Here is a 19417-nt window from a genome sequence, read left to right on the forward strand (position 1 = left end):
CCCCCCCCCCCCGCTTTTTTTTCTTTTGATTTGCAAGAGTTCTGTATATTTTCTGAATTTGAGCCCTTTGATGGTTATGCATGTTGCAAATATCTTTTCCACCTTGTAGCATGTCTGTATGATCTCTTGATGAGCAGAAAATCTTAGCTTTAAGGTAGGCTACTTTATAGTTTCCTTTTTTTTTTTTTTTCCCAGTACTGGGGATTGAACTCACAGGCACTCTGCCAATTAATTAAGCCCTCAGCCCTTTTTTATTTTATTTTGAGGCAAGGTATCACTACATTACCCGTCTGGTCTTGAATTTGTAATTCTCTTGCCTCTGAAATATAATAATCTAGTTGCTGTGAACTGTACCTCTTTATGTGATTCTGCATTTTCCTGAGGACCAATGATGTTGACTTTCTTTTTCATATGCTCATTAACCATTTGTATATTGTCTTTGGTGAAATTTCTATTCAAATTGGGGTGTTTTATTATTTACTTGTAGGAGTCCTTTATAGATTATGGATACAAGTCCTTTGCCAGAAATGTGACTTGCAAATATTTTTTACTAGTCCATATCTTGTCTTTTCAATTTCTTAATGGATTCCTTTGAATAGCATATTTTTTGTTTGTTTGTTTTTTTTAAAGAGTGAGTGAGAGAGAGAGAGAGAGAATTTTTTAATATTTATTTTTTAGTTTTCGGCAGACACAACATCTTTGTTTGTATGTGGTGCTGAGGTTCGAACCCGGGCCGCACGCATGCCAGGCGAGCGCGCTACCGCTTGAGCCACATCCCCAGCCCAGCATATGTTTATTATTTTGCAGAAGTTCAATTTATCAATTATTATTGATCAATTATTATTTTGTCATATCCAAGAAATATTGTCTGATCTAAGGTTAAGATTTTTTTCTGTTTCCTTTTAGAAATTTTATAGTTTTGGTTCTGATATTTAGATCTATGATCCACTTTAATCAATTTTTGCACATAGTGTGATATAAGGGTCTAAGTTATTTTTTGCTTCCCTAATTGTCCCCATACCATTTTTTGGAAAGATTGGTATTTCCCCACTGAATTGCTTGGAATCTTTGTGGGAAATCAATTGACCACAAATATAAGGGTTAACTAATTCAGTCATTCTAGATACAGGCTTATTTTCAAGTTTGTTGATCTTTTTGGGGGGGTACTGGGGATTGAACTTTGGGTCACTCAACCACTGAGCCACATTCCCAGCCCCCTTTTATATTTTATTTAGAGACAGAATCTCACTGAATTGCTTAGGGCTTCCTTGTTTGCTGAGGCTAGCTTTGAACTTGAGATCATCCTGCATCAGCCTCCTGAGCTAATGGGATTATAGGCGTACGCCATGGTGCCTGGAAAGTTTGTTGATCTTTTAAAACAATTTTTAGGTTCACTGATTTGCTCTATTCTTTTTCTGTTTGCTATTCCATTGATTTCTACTCTGATATTTTTTATTTACTTCTTTAGGTTTGATTTTTTTTCTAGCTTCTTGAAGTGAAGCTGAGATTATTGACTTGATATTTTTATTTTTTACTAATTTAACCATTAAAGGCTATAAAAATTTCCTTATAAGCACTGAGTTAGTTTCACTTCATGAGCTGTATAATGCTGCACTTTCACTTTTTTATTCCATTTAATATAATTTCTAACCTTTGGTAATATTTCTTTTTTGACTCATAAGTGTGTTAATTAATTCCCAAATATTTGTAATTGTCTGCATTCATTTCTTATGAGTGTCATAACAAATTAGTAGAAACTTGGAAGATTTAAATAACAAAAAAAATATTGTCCTAGAATTCTGGAGATCCCAAGTCCAAAATCAACGTTTGGCAAACTATGTTTTCACCAAAGGCTTTCAGAAACAGTCTGCCTCTTCCTTTTTCTTCTCTCTTTTAATTTATTTATTTATTTATTTGGTACCAGGGCACTTAACCACTGAGCCACATTCCCAAGCCTTTTTATGTTTTATTTTGAGACAGAGCCTTACTAAATTGCTTAGGCTGGCTTTGAAGTCAAGATCCTCCTTTCTCAGCCTCCTGAGCTGCTGGTGTCCACTACCATATCCAGCTCTTTTTTAATTTTTTTCCTTGCCTTTTCCAGCTTATGGTTGCTCCAGGTGTTCTTTGGCTTGTGGCTACATAAATCTCTGCCGCCACCATCCCATTGCCTCCTCCTCTCCTGTGTGTGTCATTGGATTTAAGGTCCACTTAGATCTTCATTTTAAGATCTTTATTTAGCTTAATTACATCTGCAAATAACTTATTCCCAAATAAGGCAATATTTACAGGTTCTAGGATTCAGGACATGGACTTTTTTTTTTTTTTTCCTGGGGGCTACTGTTCCATCCACCACATTATCTATTTAAATTCCAAATATATTTAAACCCACAAACTAGTATTTTTGCTTTATATAGTCATTTACATAAGCATGTTCTTTGCTTTTCTTCCTTACTGCACTTGTGTTTCTTTCTAGGATAACTTTCCTTCAGCCTAAAGAATGATTTTTTAATATGTGGCTTGGAGGCAAACTGTTTTCATTTGTCTGAAAATATCTATTCTGCTTCCTTTCTGGGAGAATATTTTTATTGGGTGGAGGACTCTTTCTTAGCAGTTCATTATTTTCTTTCAGCACATTGAAAATATCTTGTGCTGGGCACAGTGGCACACTGGAATCCCAGCAACTTGGGAGGCTGAGTCTAGAGGATCAAAAGTTTGAGGGCAGCCTCAACAATTTAGCAAGACCTTGTCTGAAAAGAAAATAATGCAAAAGGGCTGGAGATGGGGATGGGGTTGTAGCTCAGTGGTAGAGCACCTGCCTAGCCTGCATGAGGCACTATGTTTGATCCTCAGCACCACATAAAATAAAAAAATGAAATAAAGGAATTATCTCCATCTACAACTAAAAAGGGGGCGGGGGGTGCCTGGAGATGTAGTTTACTGGTAAAGTGCTCCAGTATGGCCTCCTGTCCTCCATCAAAAAAAGAAAGTATCTTCTTTTCTGGCTAGGCTGGTAACCCTTAACAAGTCAGCTACTCTTTTTTTTTTTAATATATTTATTTTTTAGTTTTCGGCGGACACAACATCTTTATTTATATGTGGTGCTAAGGATCGAACCCATCGCCGTGCGCATGCCAGGCAAGTCCGCCACCGCTTGAGCCACATCCCCAGCTCAAGTCAGCTACTCTTCTCACTGATATACCAATGGTTGTCTATTTCTCATAAAGGGTTGCTTTTAATATTTTCTCTTTGTTTTTATTTTCTGAATTTTTACTCCAATCATACCTAGATTTGAATTTACTTTTTCTTAATGTGTCTGAGTTCATTTCACTGACTCAATATATTTTATTAGTTCTGGAAAACTCTAAGTCATTATTTACTTTACTGTCTCTGTCCTTCTTCCTTTTTCTCTCTTATTTAATAAAGTGTAGCTTTGACCTCTTCATTTTATCCATATGTCTCATTTCTTCTTCCTTTCTTTTTGCACTTTCCTTTTTTAAATTTTTTTCGTATTTTAAAAATTGTTGATGGACCTTTATTTTGTATGTATGTATGTAGGTATATATATATGAATATGCAGTATTGAGAATCAAACCCAGTGCCTTACACATGTTAGGCAAGCTCTCTACAAGTTGACCTATAACCTCAGCCCTGCATTTTCCTTCTTGTCTCTGCTTGCTTTACTCTGGGTATTTTAATTAATTCTCATGTCAGTTTCAACCTATCTCTTTCAACCTATCTCTTTCTTTAAGTTTCTGTATTTATTACTTCTATAATTTATATTAGTTCACTTCTAAATCTGTTACATATTTTAAAAATATTTTGTAATGATTTAGAAAAAAACAAATGGGTGCACAAATTATTAAGCAAAATGACACAATGAGCAAGATATTTGTACAATCTCTAAATAACTTCTCATAGATTATGCAATGATTACAAAGGAAAAAAGGTAATTTGACAGGTACTTTTTTTTTTTTTTGGTACCAAAGATTGAACCCAGGGGCACTCAATCACTGAGTCACCCAGTCTTTTTTAATTTTTATATTTTATTTTGAGACAGAGTCTCACTAAGTTGCTGAGGTTGGCTTTGAACTTGTGATCCTCCTGTCTCAGCCTCCGGAGCTTTAGATGCTTTCTTAACCAAGTGATCAATGCTAACATCACTATAACAGTACAAACTGGCATCATGTACCGCCTAACTATGATTTAGTGAGAGGTACACAATATCACTTCTGTGTTATTCCTGTAAAAAAAAAAATCATAATCTAAATCTAAATATGAAAAAGCATCAGAAAATCTAAATTAAGGAACACTCTACAGAAAAACTCTCTTATATCTTCCAAAGATAACAATATTATGAGAGTCAAAAGAGGAAGAAATGTTGCAGGTTAAAGTAGACTAAAGAAAGGTGACTAAATTTCAATGCACAACGCTGGACTGAAAAACAATAAACAAACAAACAAACGAAAAACGGCCTGATCTAAGGAACTTCATTGGAACAAACAACTAGAAAATTCTCAACATGGACTGGACATGTCCTTGTGGTAAGTTTTGCAAATCTGATAATTATACTACGATAATATAATTCCCCCTTTTTAGGAAAACAATTATAGTAGTAAGGAGGTATAATATTTGCAAATTAAGGGCTTCAGAAAAATGTGATAAAGTAAATAGTGGCAAAAATATTAAAAACTGACAAATTTGGGTGAAGGGTATATGTGTTTTTTTTGGTCTGGGGTTGTGGCTCAGGTAGAGTATTTGACAAGCATGCATGAGGGACTGGGGTTGGAGGAGGAGGAGGAAAAGAAGAAAGAGGAGGAGAATGGGATGGGGAGAAGTAAAAAGAAGAACTGAAAATATATGATGTGTGTGGGGGGGGGGGAGAGAGAGCACATGCTATTCATGTAGCTTTTCTGTAAATTCGAAATTATTTTAAAACAAAATTACTTTAAAACTTAGGATGCCGGGCTGGGGCTGTAGCTCAGTGGTAGAGTGCTTGCCTAGCATGCATGAGGCACTGAGTTCAATCCTCAGTACCACATAAAAATAAACAAGTAAAAAAAGTAAGTAAAAAACTTAAGATGCCAATTTTCATAGCCCCATTTTCTCCTGAAAACTTAAAGCTCAGCTCTTATCTTCATGAAGGTGGTAAACACAGTTGTGCAGTTTATGTCAGATAACTCCAATGTCAAGAATCCTGGTAGACATCAAATCAACCCTTACTCCAAAAAGCAATTTTGCATCTTAGGGTATAAGAGGCTCACAATAGAGCTGTCCTCATGGTCCCAGACAAGAAAGTGGGAAATTCTATCCTGGGCAGACAATTGCTTACCCTGGGAAGACGCTAAATTTGGACTACATGCCTACTTCCCCACCCCACAAGTCCACCCAAAGCATGGTTCAACCTCTTCTCAGCCTCCTCCAGACTGGCAATGTCCCAGGGCTGAAGCTGTTCCAACTCACCTCTCTGAGCTCCACATTTCCCTGGTCTAGGTTAGGTAATTCTTCCCTTTCTTATTGGCACTTTAATGCTTTTAAGAAACATTAAGAAGATATTTTTAAAATATACTTACTTTAGCTTTCTAACTGTCACTCATGGGAGAATTAATCCAAATTACCTAGTTTGCCATTAGGATGATCTGAAATCATCTATTTTTTAATTCAAAGCCTTACCATAATTTTTTTTAAATTTTTGAATTAACTTCACAAATGAACTGGTTACATTCCTCCTAATTCTTTGTAACAATAATTCCCAAGACCCTGAAACAAATTAACATTTTACAAATAGTAGGTCACTAAGCTAGCTAGCCAACTAGCTACATATACAGTCCCTTCACTAAGAATTCCAGCCTTGGTTGGCCTAACCCTCATACTTGTAACCCAAGTCAGGCTTAGAGACTTACATACTAACTTCTCATTAAAAGATTAATTAAATTAATTAAAAAGATTTAATTAAATAAAATTAATTAAAACCAGTCAGTAATTAGCTTTATAAAATCATTAAATGATTAAACAGAAAATTTAGATTTTAGAAAGACAATACCATTTATAGGATGTGGGGGTTCCTCTTCTTTCAGTGCTGACTGTGATAATGTCATTTCCTTTTCATTGGTCTGAGTTTTAAGACCATCATCTATGTTAAGCCCTGAGAATTTCCACTCGGTATAGTTCACCTGCTTCCGAATAAGAATAATATTATGTAAGTAGTCATATCTTTGTTTTCTTTCTTTCTTTCTTTCTTTCTTTCTTTCTTTCTTTCTTTCATACTAGCTCTATCACACATATATACACATGTATATGTTATTAAACTTCTAAGTATAAATTGTAAAGTACATAATATAGTGAATTAAATTGCTTTTGACATGAAGCAAACAGTCCAAGGATTCATTAAACTACTTGTCTTTGTGAAAAGAAAAGCTAGCCACAAATAGCTATGATTATTACTTATATATCTTCATCTGCTTCTATCTCTGAGAATAAGATGTGGGGATACTACAACCCATATTTTAGTTCTTCAGGGATTTCAAGGTCTTACTTGTAGTGTATTTCCATTTAAGACGTTACGACTAAGATACTCCATTCTATTCTTTCCTTGGACAACTATTTTTTTTCCATGTTTTCTTCTTGAGTAGCTTGCAACCTGGTGTTCCTTTTCTTTTTTTTCTCCCATCTGAGGAAGTTTTCTCTTTGCTTGATACTGGTCAGCTTCAATGGGAATCTCAGAAAATGCTATCTGGTCCTGAATAGAAGAATCAGAGACAAATTTAAAGATGATAGTTTAACAATCTTGATACTCAAGAAAGGGACTTATGAATTAGCATTAGATTTCATTTTTCTCTTGCCATGGAACTGAAAGACACTGTCTCTCCTTCTCCACAATAAATACAGGGTTTTGCTCCATCAATAGCCTCCAGAGCTGGGCACAGTGACACACTCCTGTAATCCCAGCAGCTCAGGAGGCTGACGCAGAAGTATCACAAGTTCAAAGCCAGCCTCAGTAACTTAGTGAGACCCTAAATAACTCAGTGTGACCCTGTCTGTTAATAAAGTATGACAAAGGTCTGGGGATATTGTTCAGTGGTTTAACCCCCCTGGGTTCAATCCCTGTTACCAAAAAAAATAAAAATAGTGTCCAGATTAAATTTGCATTAGTGGTGACATTCACAAAAGAAAAATTTTTATGCCAATTTTAATAGTGCTCCCTTCAACTCCACTCCATAGAAATGGCAGAAATCTGCTACCTCAGGAGTTGGGAGAGCTACCTGGGGAGGAAAATAAGCCTTTTCCTCTGAAAATAATATCTCTAGACTTTCCTTGGTGTCATTTTCCTCAGTCTGAGCTTCTGGTTTCAGGAAGTTCTCAGGTGGTACATAGCAAGCCTTCCAATCCAGTTGTACTTGAACAGAACCATTTGGTTTCTCTGTAGGGTCAGTGAGGTTAAAATCACCTGAGAAACACAGAAACTTTAATAATACCTAAACACATGAAGTAGGCAATGAGCATTTATCAGCATCTTATCTATCCCCCCATTTCTTACATTTCATCACATTTTGTTAGAAATTAATTAACATCCATCAAATAATCATGACAATGATGCACTCAGAAGTAACAAAACAGCAGGGCAGTTAGATGATCAAAGGGGAAGATGGGTATCTCAGATTTCAGGAACAGAGTCAAAAGATGTATAAAGAGAAATAACAGCTTGCTTGTCATCAGTCATCTAGTCCGTAAAAAAAAATTACATTATCATAACTATCATTAAATTCTTACTGAACTATTCCAAGAAAGCAATCACCTACATTCAGGTGGCCCCAAGAATACTTTAGCAAAATGGCTCTTTCCTAAATGTTCAACTTCTGGTTTGTAACACTGATTAACAGAGGGGTCATATGACCTCTCCTTCTTTTGGGTGAGCTGGGGGCAAAAGTGTCAGCTTTTTTTTTTTTTTTAAGTGGTTGTGGTATTAGAAGGAAAGAGGCCTCACACACTTCCAGAAAAAGATGATTAGTATTGGCTGTACCTATCCACTATTCCTAATGAGAGCACAGATACCTCTACTTCATTCTCTTAGGACTGTTGTCAGACAGCTGACCCCTCCTAGGTGCACCCTACAATCCTGGGGAAGAAAATAAAGTAAGATAGTATGAAGCTCAGCTTCATATCCCAAAAATTTGTCTTTGTCATGGTCTGGCATGGAAGTCTGATTTATATGTAACATTTAAAACAAGTTAAGACAATCACAGGGGTGTATTAAATTATGATCAGATCTAGTCATGCACTAAGAAATAGGCCTCAGGTAAAGACAAGTACTAGGAAGCACTGCAGACTTTGAAAAAGTTTTCCAGAGACACAGGTATGGATTTCAGGTTGGGGGTCAAGCCCCTTGTGAATCCTGATTTTTTGCTGAACAGGAATGGAAGCCCATGTTTCCACACAAGCAGTGAGGCTCTAAGTCTTCTGCCCTGTTGCTCTTGACAATATTCTAAAGTCTTCAGCAGCTTGTTTGAAAGACTGTTCCAAGCAAGTGATCAAAGAATAGTAGAATCAGAACAAGGAGGCAACACTGGGGAGGGAGGGTGTAAAGATGTAACAACCTGGAACTCCCACCTTTAATAGATTTGTTCTGTGCAAGAGACAGCAAGGGCACTTGGACTCTGCCAAGGTAGGAGCCAGGCTCGGAGTCTTCATCATCGAAAACATATATGGACAGGGCCTCCCGCCTCAGATACTCATCCAGGTCAGAGGTCACAAGCACTGGGAATCGAGCCTGGTCTCCAAAGTAGGGATCATTACTGGCTGGAATGATGGCAGTGTCATGGTCAGAAAAGGTGAAGAAGCGGTACATGGCATAGGGACTGGGTTGAGTTCCCAGCCTTCGACTCCGGAGACCACGGCACCTGGTGATTTCAATCCGCAGCTCATTCTGATGTTTCCAGGCTTCTGATCTGGACTGGAAAGATGTTGGTCTTGGATTGAGGAAGAGGGCAGCCTGAGAGTGTCATAGGTAAAGCCCAACCCATGGTGAGGAAGAGCTACAATCTAGAGAGTTGCTATCCTGACTGGGTCACAAACCTAATGCCCTTCACCTGCATGCCCACTGGCTCTGGCAGTTATCCAGGGGAGATGCCAGTCCTCAGCCCCTATCTTAGTGATAGAGAAGCTGTCTTGTGGTCACTAGCTCCTAGGGCATGATTTCACTCCAAACTCAAGTTTGACCAAGGGAAGGATCTGAACTAGTTTTGGTGTGGTTGCTTTTTTCTTTCATTCACATTCAACAAATATTCTTTGAGAGTGAAGACTGAACTGTTCTCATGAGCTGTTTGGCTGAGGCTCCTTGGAGATGCTTGGGCACATCTTTTTTCTCACCTCATCCTCCTGAGCCTTCCAGGCATCAAGCACATTGGCTGACAGGTAGGCCTGGGCTTTCTTTTGTTTATTGCATGCCCATAGGTTGGATCTTAGGGGCAAGCGTAGCCTCATCCAGTACTCTAGCACCCCGCAGTCTTCTCCAGCAGCTCCTGGGTAGCGGAAAGTATGAAAGGTATGGAGAATACAGATGGTGTGGCAAGGATTGGGAATAAAGGCAGAGAATGAAAACAGGAAACCACTGGAAAAGAAACTATGGGCTTTGGGAGATTCTGCATTGGTCCTAGGAGCTGTAGGAAGCTGACAGCACTTACCAGTAAGTACAGCTGAGCCATGGACTTTCTCCACAGTCTCCAGCACTTTGTCAAAGCAAATCTGTCCAGTCGCAAGAGTATGGTGCTCACTGCCCACAGCCTGATGTAGATCAACCCGGGCTGAAGCCACTTGAAGGTAGTGCAAGAAAAGGGAACCTATGTCCACCACATACTGGGATGTAAAGTCATAAAGGGGCTGTGGCCCCACAGATAATGGGGTACTGTGGGTTTCAAAATCATAGAAGGAATAAGTGCAGAAAGTGGTAGGTTGGATGTCTCCAGCCTGGGTCAGAGCAGCAGGTGTCAAGAAGGCCTGGTGGATATGCAGTTCAAAAAGATTTTCACTCCAATGCAGCAAAGAAATGTCCACTTCATCCTCCGCTCCATGGGCTGACCGTGATTCCAAACACAAAGACAACTGTCGAGTGCCATAAGCAACATCTTTGAGTTGTTCTAGAAGATAAAGAAAACTGCCTATCCATTAAATGGTAGGGAGCTCTTCCTTGGCCTACAGAAGGATACAGAGAAGGAGAATAAAAACATGGTGGAAGTCCATGTTGAGATGATTTCAAGAAACCTCATGATTCAAAAGAAAGAGCAAAAGAATGACAACCAAGAGCTTTGAATTCTGATGACCAAATAGTCAATACTTCTTCAGAGAGAAAATACTGAATGAGTGGCTGGAAAATAAATGCAACTCAGGAAGCACATTTCATCATACAGAGGATATTGTTTTGGTTTACAACAAAGTCAAATGAATTAATCAGTAATTATACAAGAGACACACTAGTAACACAAAATGCGAAATTTCCAAAATTTCTGTGTGTTGGTCAAGAGAGATTAGCAAGTTACAGACATGATGTCTATTACACCACATTGGGCCCAGCCAAGAAATGCTTCCCTTTTTCAGCCAGATCAGTTGAAAGAATTTTTATTCTGTTCTGAAACTGGTTTTAATCACCAGCTGCAGTGATGCACACTTATAATCCCAGTGGCTCAGAAGGCTAAGGCAGGAGGATTGGAATTCAAGGCCAGCTTCAGCAATTTAGTGAGGCCTTAAGCAACTTAGTGAGGCCTTGTAGCAAAAAAAAAAAAAAAAGTGCTTGGGGTGCGGTCTCGTTGGTAAAAGCCCCTCTTGGTTAAATCCCCAGAAACCCTTTCTCCCCAAAAAAGACGCTGGTTTAATTACAGAGGGGAAAAAAAATCATTTCAATTCAAAGGATAATGGAGTAAAAAGTGGAAGAGGAGACTTACTGGAAGTGGGTTGAAATGTTGGTAGTGGGATGCAAAGATATGTAGTCAGCACCCAATCTGGATATTACTTCTCATGCCCACCCAATCAGAAACTTTGATATATAGTCTACTTCAAATTGAGAGTATTTGAGTCATCACAGCCTGTTGATGGTGAATGTCCTATTTTAAGAGTTAAATCAATAGAATAAAATGTTCTGGATACATTAGAATGTCTTCATGTTAAAACATGAAATACGGACATTGCATGTACATGCAGTACAGATATGAGCTAATTGGTTAATGCGTTCTTAATTTATAAGGTTAATATAATTAGATACAATATATTTAAAACTTTGCACTACATGACACAAGGCTAATAGTCTAAGCAATAAGATTCTACTAAGAAATGGTCAAAGACCAGGAACTGGCAATTCTCAAAAGGCAAATAACTGGTAAACTATGAAAAGCTCTTTAACCTTAGCAGTAATCAGACAACTGTAAGTTTAAGCAAATGAATCTTCATAAGCAGGGTATTTATCCTGCTTGGTTGTAAGAGAAAAACCCTGAATCTGAAAGACTTGAGAATTTTAATCCAAGGGGGTATTTTCTTAGTTATAATATGACAGTGACATTTTATTGGACTCACCCTCGCATAGATAAGTCATGCCCCAGAATGACTCATCTCCCTTTATTCTATTTCCATGCTTACTAAGTAATATGCTTATTACTGATTCTCTTGCCAGAAAGAGGGATGCCCTGATCAGTGTTTCCAAATATTCTAATGGCAGTAATGGAACAACCACCATTGTGGATTATTTTTTTATTTAAATATCGATCTCTGGTGAATTTAGTGAGTCAAGCCTCTCATCACTGAGTATGACAATAAAGCCTAGTTTCTTGACATATAAGGCCAAGAGCAAACACTGTCCAGCAGTGATGATACTAAAAATAGGATGTAGCACAATATGAAATGCATTAAGTGACAGCTGCCCTGTGACTGTTGACATCCTTGAATGAAGTGATAGGAGATGAGTAATAAAGGTGTATTACCTGACAAACAAAAATAGCTTTGCAGGATTTGATTGAATAGAGAATGGAGAGAGAGAGAGAGAGAGAGAGAGAGAGAAGGATAGATTGATTTACCATCCTGAGGGCCAATAGTGATGCTCTCATTCTTGAAATATAATCAACCCCCTGGAAACAATTATTGAGCCTGGTTGAAACTCTCCAGAGAAATCAGAGAAACACACTGACATTAGTGGAGGAAAGAAGATGTTAACAACATGTTAAAGACACAAAGATGACAGGATAAAGAACAGGAGGGCTAAGTTAAGGACACAAGAGGCAGCCTTGCACAGATTGTACACAAAGGAAAATACAGGCATTAGCTGGGTGAGGCGGCCCAAGATGAGAACAAAGTACTAGGACTTGCCAGATATTGGAAGGCCATGGCTTCTCAAAATACCTTCCAGCTGCCTGATACGGTTGTTCTTGACATCTAGGAGCTGACTCAGCCTCTCCAGCTTTTCTTTGTGATCTTTACTTTCGCTGTCAGTTTTTGTCATCATTGCTTCCAGTTCCTCCTAAAACAAAATAATGTCTGAACTTTCCCATCTCGGTGGCCTAGAACACAAAAGCCCAGATAGAAAGGTGGCACTTGCTGGGTAAAGAAGACTGCTATCCCCATAACAGGGAGGAGTGAACCACTATAAAAAGGCCTAGCTTCCTCACAGACCCCTCTAGGACTACTTGTGCTAAGGGTGTCATAGGTTAGTATTTCTCTAGGACTGGAAATAATTAAACCAGAAGCTTCACACTTGCCAGTTTTATTAGCCAGCCCCATCTACTGGCTTCTAATGCCAAGGTGCCATGGGCAAGTGTGAGTCCTTAAGTTCTTCTAAGGACAGCACATTCTGGGTTTGCATGGGACAGTGTATCACCTGGTGTCAGCTCTGGAAACTTGGGTCTTGCTTCCTTACCAGTCTTGGGAGTGGTATTATAATTCCCATGTGCCCAATTATCTATCCCTTCCCACACCATTTTTTCCTTGCACCTGATAACACATGTTGATTTTTCGCTGCAGAAGGAGCATGTCTCTGGTCTTTTCTAGTTCTAGTGTGGTCTCTGCATGCAATACTTGCAATTCACTTAGCATCTGGGACAGTTGTTTTTCTTCTTGTATTTCTGGTTCCCCGTGCTACAGAGAAAGACATTCGTGAAAAGGAGTATAAATATGACAAGTAGAGTAACAACTCTTCTCCATAAAGCAGTTGCTGCTAGTAGTAAGAAGCCAGCAACAAAATTTACTCCAGTGGAAAAAAAAGACTTGTGCTACTTCACAAAGGCACCTCCTGTCAAGTCCTCATGGTCTGCAGAAGCAGCAGCACCAGAAGTTATACAGCCTCTAATGGCAATTTGCTTCTCAGCAGATCAATTCAAGTCCTCATCTGAAAAAGATTCTACATTTTATGAGCTGTGATGCATGGAAAAAAGCAGGTGGATTTCAATAGGCCCTCTCTACTCTTGGCCTTCTCATATATCCCTCCAAATATGGTCCTCAGTCAGGACAAAATATTCAGTGAGCATTTTAACACCTGCATCTTTCCTAGGGATATTTGCAGAGATCCCTCTGGAGAGTGGACTTATTCGTTTAAAGAGGTTCTTACCTCTACCAGAGCTGTCTCTAGGAACAGATCTGGGTGAGTGTCGGGTTCAGATTGATCATCAGGAGACTCAGGTGTTGTGGCTGTCATTTGGAGGATCTCTACTTCCTGTTTATGATTCTGAAGGATGTTGGTAACTTCAAGCTTCAGAACCCTGTTTTGAGCTGGAGAAAAAATAATCCAGAAAGTTACTGGTAATCATAGTCAGTCAGATCCCACTAACGTTCATTTCATTTTATAAATTTGCCCTAAGAGAAATAATTCTCTTATTTCTACAAAGGAATTTTACTTTGTTGACTCAGTAAACAGGATTGTCTTCTGGTCATGGGGGGAAAGTACTGGGGGCTAAACACAGGGGTGCTTTACTCCTGAGATACATCCCTAATCCTTTTTTTTTTTTTTGAGACAGGGTCTTGCCAAGTTGCTTAGGGCCACTAAACTGCTGAGGCCGGCTTTGATTTTCGATCCTCCTGCCTCATCGTCCTCAGCTATTGAAATTATAGGCGTGTGCCACTACACCCGTCCCTCTGCCTCTTTTATTCTTGATTTGTATTTCTTTTCCTTCACTCTCCTATGAATACACTAGAATCCGATGACATACAAAATTGTTAAGAGTACACAGTAAGGTACAGAACAGGAAGAAGCAGCAAGATAAAGATCTTTTTGACAGTGTTTTAAAATATTGCAAATAATTATTGCCTGTGATCCAAGAGTTAAGATAGCAGGTGAAATGATAGTAGTAATAAAAATTAGTAATCTCAAATATTAGGGCTTAAAAAAAAGAATTCTCCTACTCACACTTAAATGATTGATGAGAATGACAAAAGACAGAGAAATTCATTTTAATACCTTTAAATCAATAAAGTGAATGTTTAAAATAACAAATTAAAATTCAGCATCCTCCCAAATAGAAAGACACTACATAGGAAAAAGTATACACAGGAGGTAGGTAGGTGTCATGTCTTCCTGATAGTAAATCTGACCTGATATCCAGTGTTTTTATTCTAGTCATCTATGATCCACAAAAGAATAGGATCAAGAAGAAATGAAAGCCCAAGTTCCCTTCTACTAAACCAAATATAGGGGGTGCCACACTTAGAGCTCTCTCAGACCTGATTTACCTTTCTCACTGGACAGCTGATCTAAGACCTTTTTCTTCTCCTCCAGCTCAGCATCCAGCTGATCCTGCAATTGAGATACTTGCTGCCTCAGCTGTTCTGCTATGAGCTCATTGCTCCAGTGAGGCTGATTACTGCTGTCCAGCATGCTGAAAATGGGAAGGGAGTTGTCAGATGGATATTCAAAGGTGCGTGGTATGATGTCTTCACTACACAGTTTTGACATCTCCTGGGTCTAGTTCATCATTCATTTCTCTACATGTTTTTTCTGCCCCTACTTTATTTGTAACTGTCATTCACCAACTGCTTTGGAACTTTTGGGTGCCACTGAGGAGTTGCTCGGCATCACTTCTGTTTAGGTCTCAAGTGTCTCACTGAGCAACCACTCCAAGTCATACGCATGTGCATTGCCTAGCACAGTGACTTTCTTTAGGCAGGGCACTGTGTATCAAGATATGCTCAGGACAGCTGGATTAGAAAGGAGAAACAAAATCTTCCTCTTCTCACCTCATTCCTCTAGACCCTTGCCAATGGCTAGTTAATGGAATACTTGCCTTTGAGCTAGATGCAAGTTACTATACTGAAGGGCAGGAACCAAACTTTTCAACAACTGAACCCTCCATTCTATAGTGTCTAGCTGTCAGGCAGAACTGTTTTGAGTATAAAACACACATGGCCAGTTCTTTAGCATTTACACAAAGGAAATGACATTGACATAAATTATTCCTACTTCTTTTTCCTATTGATTGGTTTAATAAATGTCATCTGAAAATAACTTGCTCAAGATATTATTATGATTCCTTAGCACTTCATGACCCATATGGTGACCCAAGAAAATAATATTCTGACTGATGAGGGAAAGAAGCCAATAGTAGTAGTATCTGCCACAGAGGGTCTTCAGAGTGAATAACCCCCACACTGTTTCATTTTGCTGAGTTGAACATCAGTTGTTCCCAGGACACTCCTGTAAGACCCCATGCTGTTTCACTAATCTTCCTCTTGCTGTCTTTAACTATGTCAGAAGGTACTTTTGATTTTTTTAAGTACTTTTTTTTTCTTTAACATTTATTTTTTTAGTTTTAGGTGGACATAATATCTTTATTTCATTTTTATGTGGTGCTGGGAATCGAACCCAGTGCCTCATGCATGCTAGGCAAGTGCGCTACCACTTGAGCCACATCCCCAGCCCACTTTTGATTTTTTTTTAATATTTGTTTTTTAGGTGTAGATGGATACAACACAATGCCTTTATTTTTATGAGGTGCTGAGGCTCGAACCCAGGTCTCGCCCGTGCTAAGCGAACGCTCTACCGCTGAGCCACAATCCCAGTCTGGTACTTTTTTTTTAATTTTTAATATCTATTTTTCAGTTTTCAGCGGACACAACATCTTTGTTGGCATGTGGTGCTGAGGATCAAACCCGGGCCGCACGCATGCCAGGCAAGCACGCTACCGCATGAGCCACATCCCCAGCCCTAGTCCGGTACTTTGGATTTTTATAATCTTCCAGGCAGGTTAATGACAAAATTAATACATGAATATATGTTCACTGTGAAAAATTAAAATAATAGGCCAGGCACGGTGGCCCATACTTGTAATTTCAGCAGCTCGGGAGGCTGAGGCAGGAGAATCACGAGTTTAAAGCCAGCCTCAGCAAAAGTAAGGCACTAAGCAACTCAATGAGACCCTGTCTCTAAATAAAATATAAAATAGGGCTGGGGATGTGGTTCAGTGGTTGAGTGCCCCTGGGTTCAATCCCCGTACCCACCCCCCCCAAAAAAACTGTAGATACACACACACATATAAACTAGGTTAGAGGTAACATATCCCTTCATATCTTATTTTTTCTTTGAACAATATATCTACGTCTTTCTTTTTTCTTCTTTTTCCTCTTCTTTTTTCATGGTACTGGGGATTGATTATAGGCACTTTATCCCAGAGCTACATCCTCAGTACCCCCCCCCTTTTTTTTTCAATATTCAGACTAAGTTGATGAGGCTGGCCTTGAACTTGTGATCTTCCTACCTCAGACTCCTGAATCACCAGAATTACAGGTGTGCACCACCACACCAGACTTATCTACTTCATTTTAATTTTATTTGTTTATTTATTTTTACTGGAGATTGAACCCAGGAGCACTCTACCTGAGCTACATTCCCAGACCTTTTTTCATATTTTATTTTAAGGCAGAGCCTCATCAAGTTGCATAGGGTATTGCTAAGTTACTGAGGCTGACCTCAAACTTTTGAGCTTCCTGCCTCCATCTCCCAAATTGCTAGGATTACAAGCATGCACTACCACTCTTGGCTAATTGTTCATTTTGAACAACTTCATAGCACTTCATTGTGGGGATGCAACATGATTTATTTTCCCTATCAAAGGAAATTTGGATGATTTTCAGGACTTCTTTACCACTACTAACTATGCAGTAATAACATTCTTATTATATAGATATTTTTGAATATACATAATAGGATTGTATTAGTTTTGATTCCAAAAAATGAAATTGCAGGTACAAAAGGTATACATTTAAAAAAATGTTTTAGTTATAGATGGACACAATACCTTTATTTTATGTACTTATTTTTACATGGTACTGAGGATTGAACTCAGTGCCTCACACATACTAGGCAAATGCTCTACTACTGAGCTACAACCCAGCCCTATTTAACATTTTAATATGTAGTGTCAGCATCATAACACCAGACTTCAAATTATACTTCAGAGCTGTAGTAACAAAAACTGCATGGTACTGGCATGCACACCATGGAACAGATGACACAGAGATACGGTCCTCTGATCCTTGTCAAAGATGTCAAAAACACACAGTGGAGAAAAGAAAGCCTTCTTACAGTGCTGAGAAAATGGGTTATTTCTATGTAGAAGAATGAAACTGGACCCTTATCTCTCATCTTGCACAAAAATCAATTCAAAATGGATCAAAGACCTAGGAATTGGAATATAAACTAGGCAACTCCTAGAAGAAAACATAGGGTCAACACTCCAGCATATAGGCACAGGCAATAACTTTCTCAATAGGATTGTTAAAATTCAGAAAATAATGCCAAGATTTAATAAATGGGATGGCATCAAATTGAAAAGCTTCTGCACATCAAAAGAAATAATTAGAAATGTGAACAGAGAACCTACAGAATGGAAGAAAATCTTTGCTAGCTACTCTTCTGACAGAAGATTAATATCTCAAATAAATGAAGAACTCAAAAACTTAACACCAAAATATCAAGTAACCCAACTTATAAATGGGCAAATTAATTTACTATTTCTGAAAAGAAGAAATACAAATGGCCAAAAAATATATTTTAAAATGTTCAACATCATTGGCAATTGTGGAAATGAAAATTAAAACTACACTGAAATTTCATCTCATATCAGAATGGCAGTCATCAAGAAAACAAATAATAAATAATAGAGAGGATATGGAAAAAAAGGAAGACTACACTGTTGGTGGGATTGTAAATTAGTACAAGCACTAAGGAAATCAGTATGAAGGTTCCTCAAAAGATAAAAAATGAAACCACCATATGATCCAGCTATGGCGCTCTTTGGTGTTTATCCTAAAGAATTAATGTCATCATATTACAGTGATACATGCACACCCCTGTTTATAGAGCTAAGCTATGGAACCAGCATAGGTGTCCATCAAAAGATGAATGGACAAAGAAAATGTGGTATATATACAAAGGAATTTTATTCAGCCTTAAAGAAAAATGAAATTGTGTCATTTGCTGGAAAATAGATGGAACTAGAGATCATTATGTCAAACAAAATAAGCCAAACTGTCAGGACACGATGGTGTATGCCTATAATCCCAGTAGCTCGAGAGGCTGAGGCAGGAGGAGTTCAAAGCCAACCTCGGCAATTTAGTGAGGCACTAAGCAACTCAGCAAGACCTTGTTTCTAAATAAGGGCTGAGGATGTGGTTCAGCGGCTAAATGCCGCTGGGTTCAAACCCTGGCACCAAAAGAAAAAAAAAAAAAGAAACCAAACTGAGAAGGTCAAGGATCATATGTTTCTCTCATATATGGAAGCTAGAAAAGAAAAAGAAAAAGAAAGGTGAGGGATTCAGGGATCTCATGAAAATCAAAGGTCAGTAGAGTTGAGGAACAGGAGGGAAAGGGAAAGTACTAGGAAGTGATATTCACTAAATTATATTGTTATATTGTATGCATGTACAAATATGTAACGACAATCCCATCATTATGTACAACTATAATGCATCAATAAAAAGTGTAAAAATAGAAAAAAATAGTGTATAATTCTCTTTCAAAAAGATTGTGTCACCAGGTGCAGTAGGTGCATGTCTGTAATCCCAGCAGCTGGGGAGGCCAAGGCAAGAGTATCACAAGTTCAAAGCCAATCTCAGCAATTTAGCAAGGCCCTAAGCAACTTAGCAAGACCCTGTCTCAAAATAAAAAATAAAATGGACTGGGGATGTGACTCAGTTGTTAAGCCCCCCGTTGGTTCAATCCCCAATACCAAAAAAAAGAAAAAGATGTCAGTTTATATTCAATTTATATTCTAACAATATTGAATACCAGTTTCTCAATATATTTATTAATGTTAGATATTATGTTTAAAATTCTAGAGGCATTTTATACGACTTTCTTTTTTACAGCAAAAAATGCCCTGAGACCCAAACTTGGTACTCACTTTTCTAAGAGTCTGTCATAATTGTCATTCAGCAATTCTCGCTCTTTCTCCAAATC

At 38.3% G+C, this 19417-nt stretch overlaps 1 protein-coding gene across 1 annotated transcript in view; it reads right to left on the reverse strand.

Annotated features, from left to right (window-relative positions):
• Positions 1 to 14917, reverse strand: part of Rpgrip1 (RPGR interacting protein 1) — a 37580-nt gene extending 22663 nt beyond the window's left edge. Inside the window, exons 1-9 of the mRNA XM_048798851.1 lie at positions 14695 to 14917; positions 13577 to 13737; positions 12964 to 13107; positions 12343 to 12493; positions 9364 to 10130; positions 8605 to 8947; positions 7260 to 7444; positions 6533 to 6736; positions 6041 to 6173 (exon numbers count right to left, since the gene is read on the reverse strand). Coding sequence (XP_048654808.1) covers positions 6041 to 6173; positions 6533 to 6736; positions 7260 to 7444; positions 8605 to 8947; positions 9364 to 10130; positions 12343 to 12493; positions 12964 to 13107; positions 13577 to 13737; positions 14695 to 14917 — 2311 coding nt within the window. The remainder of the gene's footprint in view (positions 1 to 6040; positions 6174 to 6532; positions 6737 to 7259; positions 7445 to 8604; positions 8948 to 9363; positions 10131 to 12342; positions 12494 to 12963; positions 13108 to 13576; positions 13738 to 14694) is intronic.
• Positions 14918 to 19417: the final 4500 nt, after the last annotated feature.

The sequence above is a fragment of the Marmota marmota genome, unplaced genomic scaffold, assembly GCF_001458135.2.
Source record: "Marmota marmota marmota unplaced genomic scaffold, marMar, whole genome shotgun sequence".
Lineage (NCBI taxonomy): Eukaryota > Metazoa > Chordata > Mammalia > Rodentia > Sciuridae > Marmota > Marmota marmota.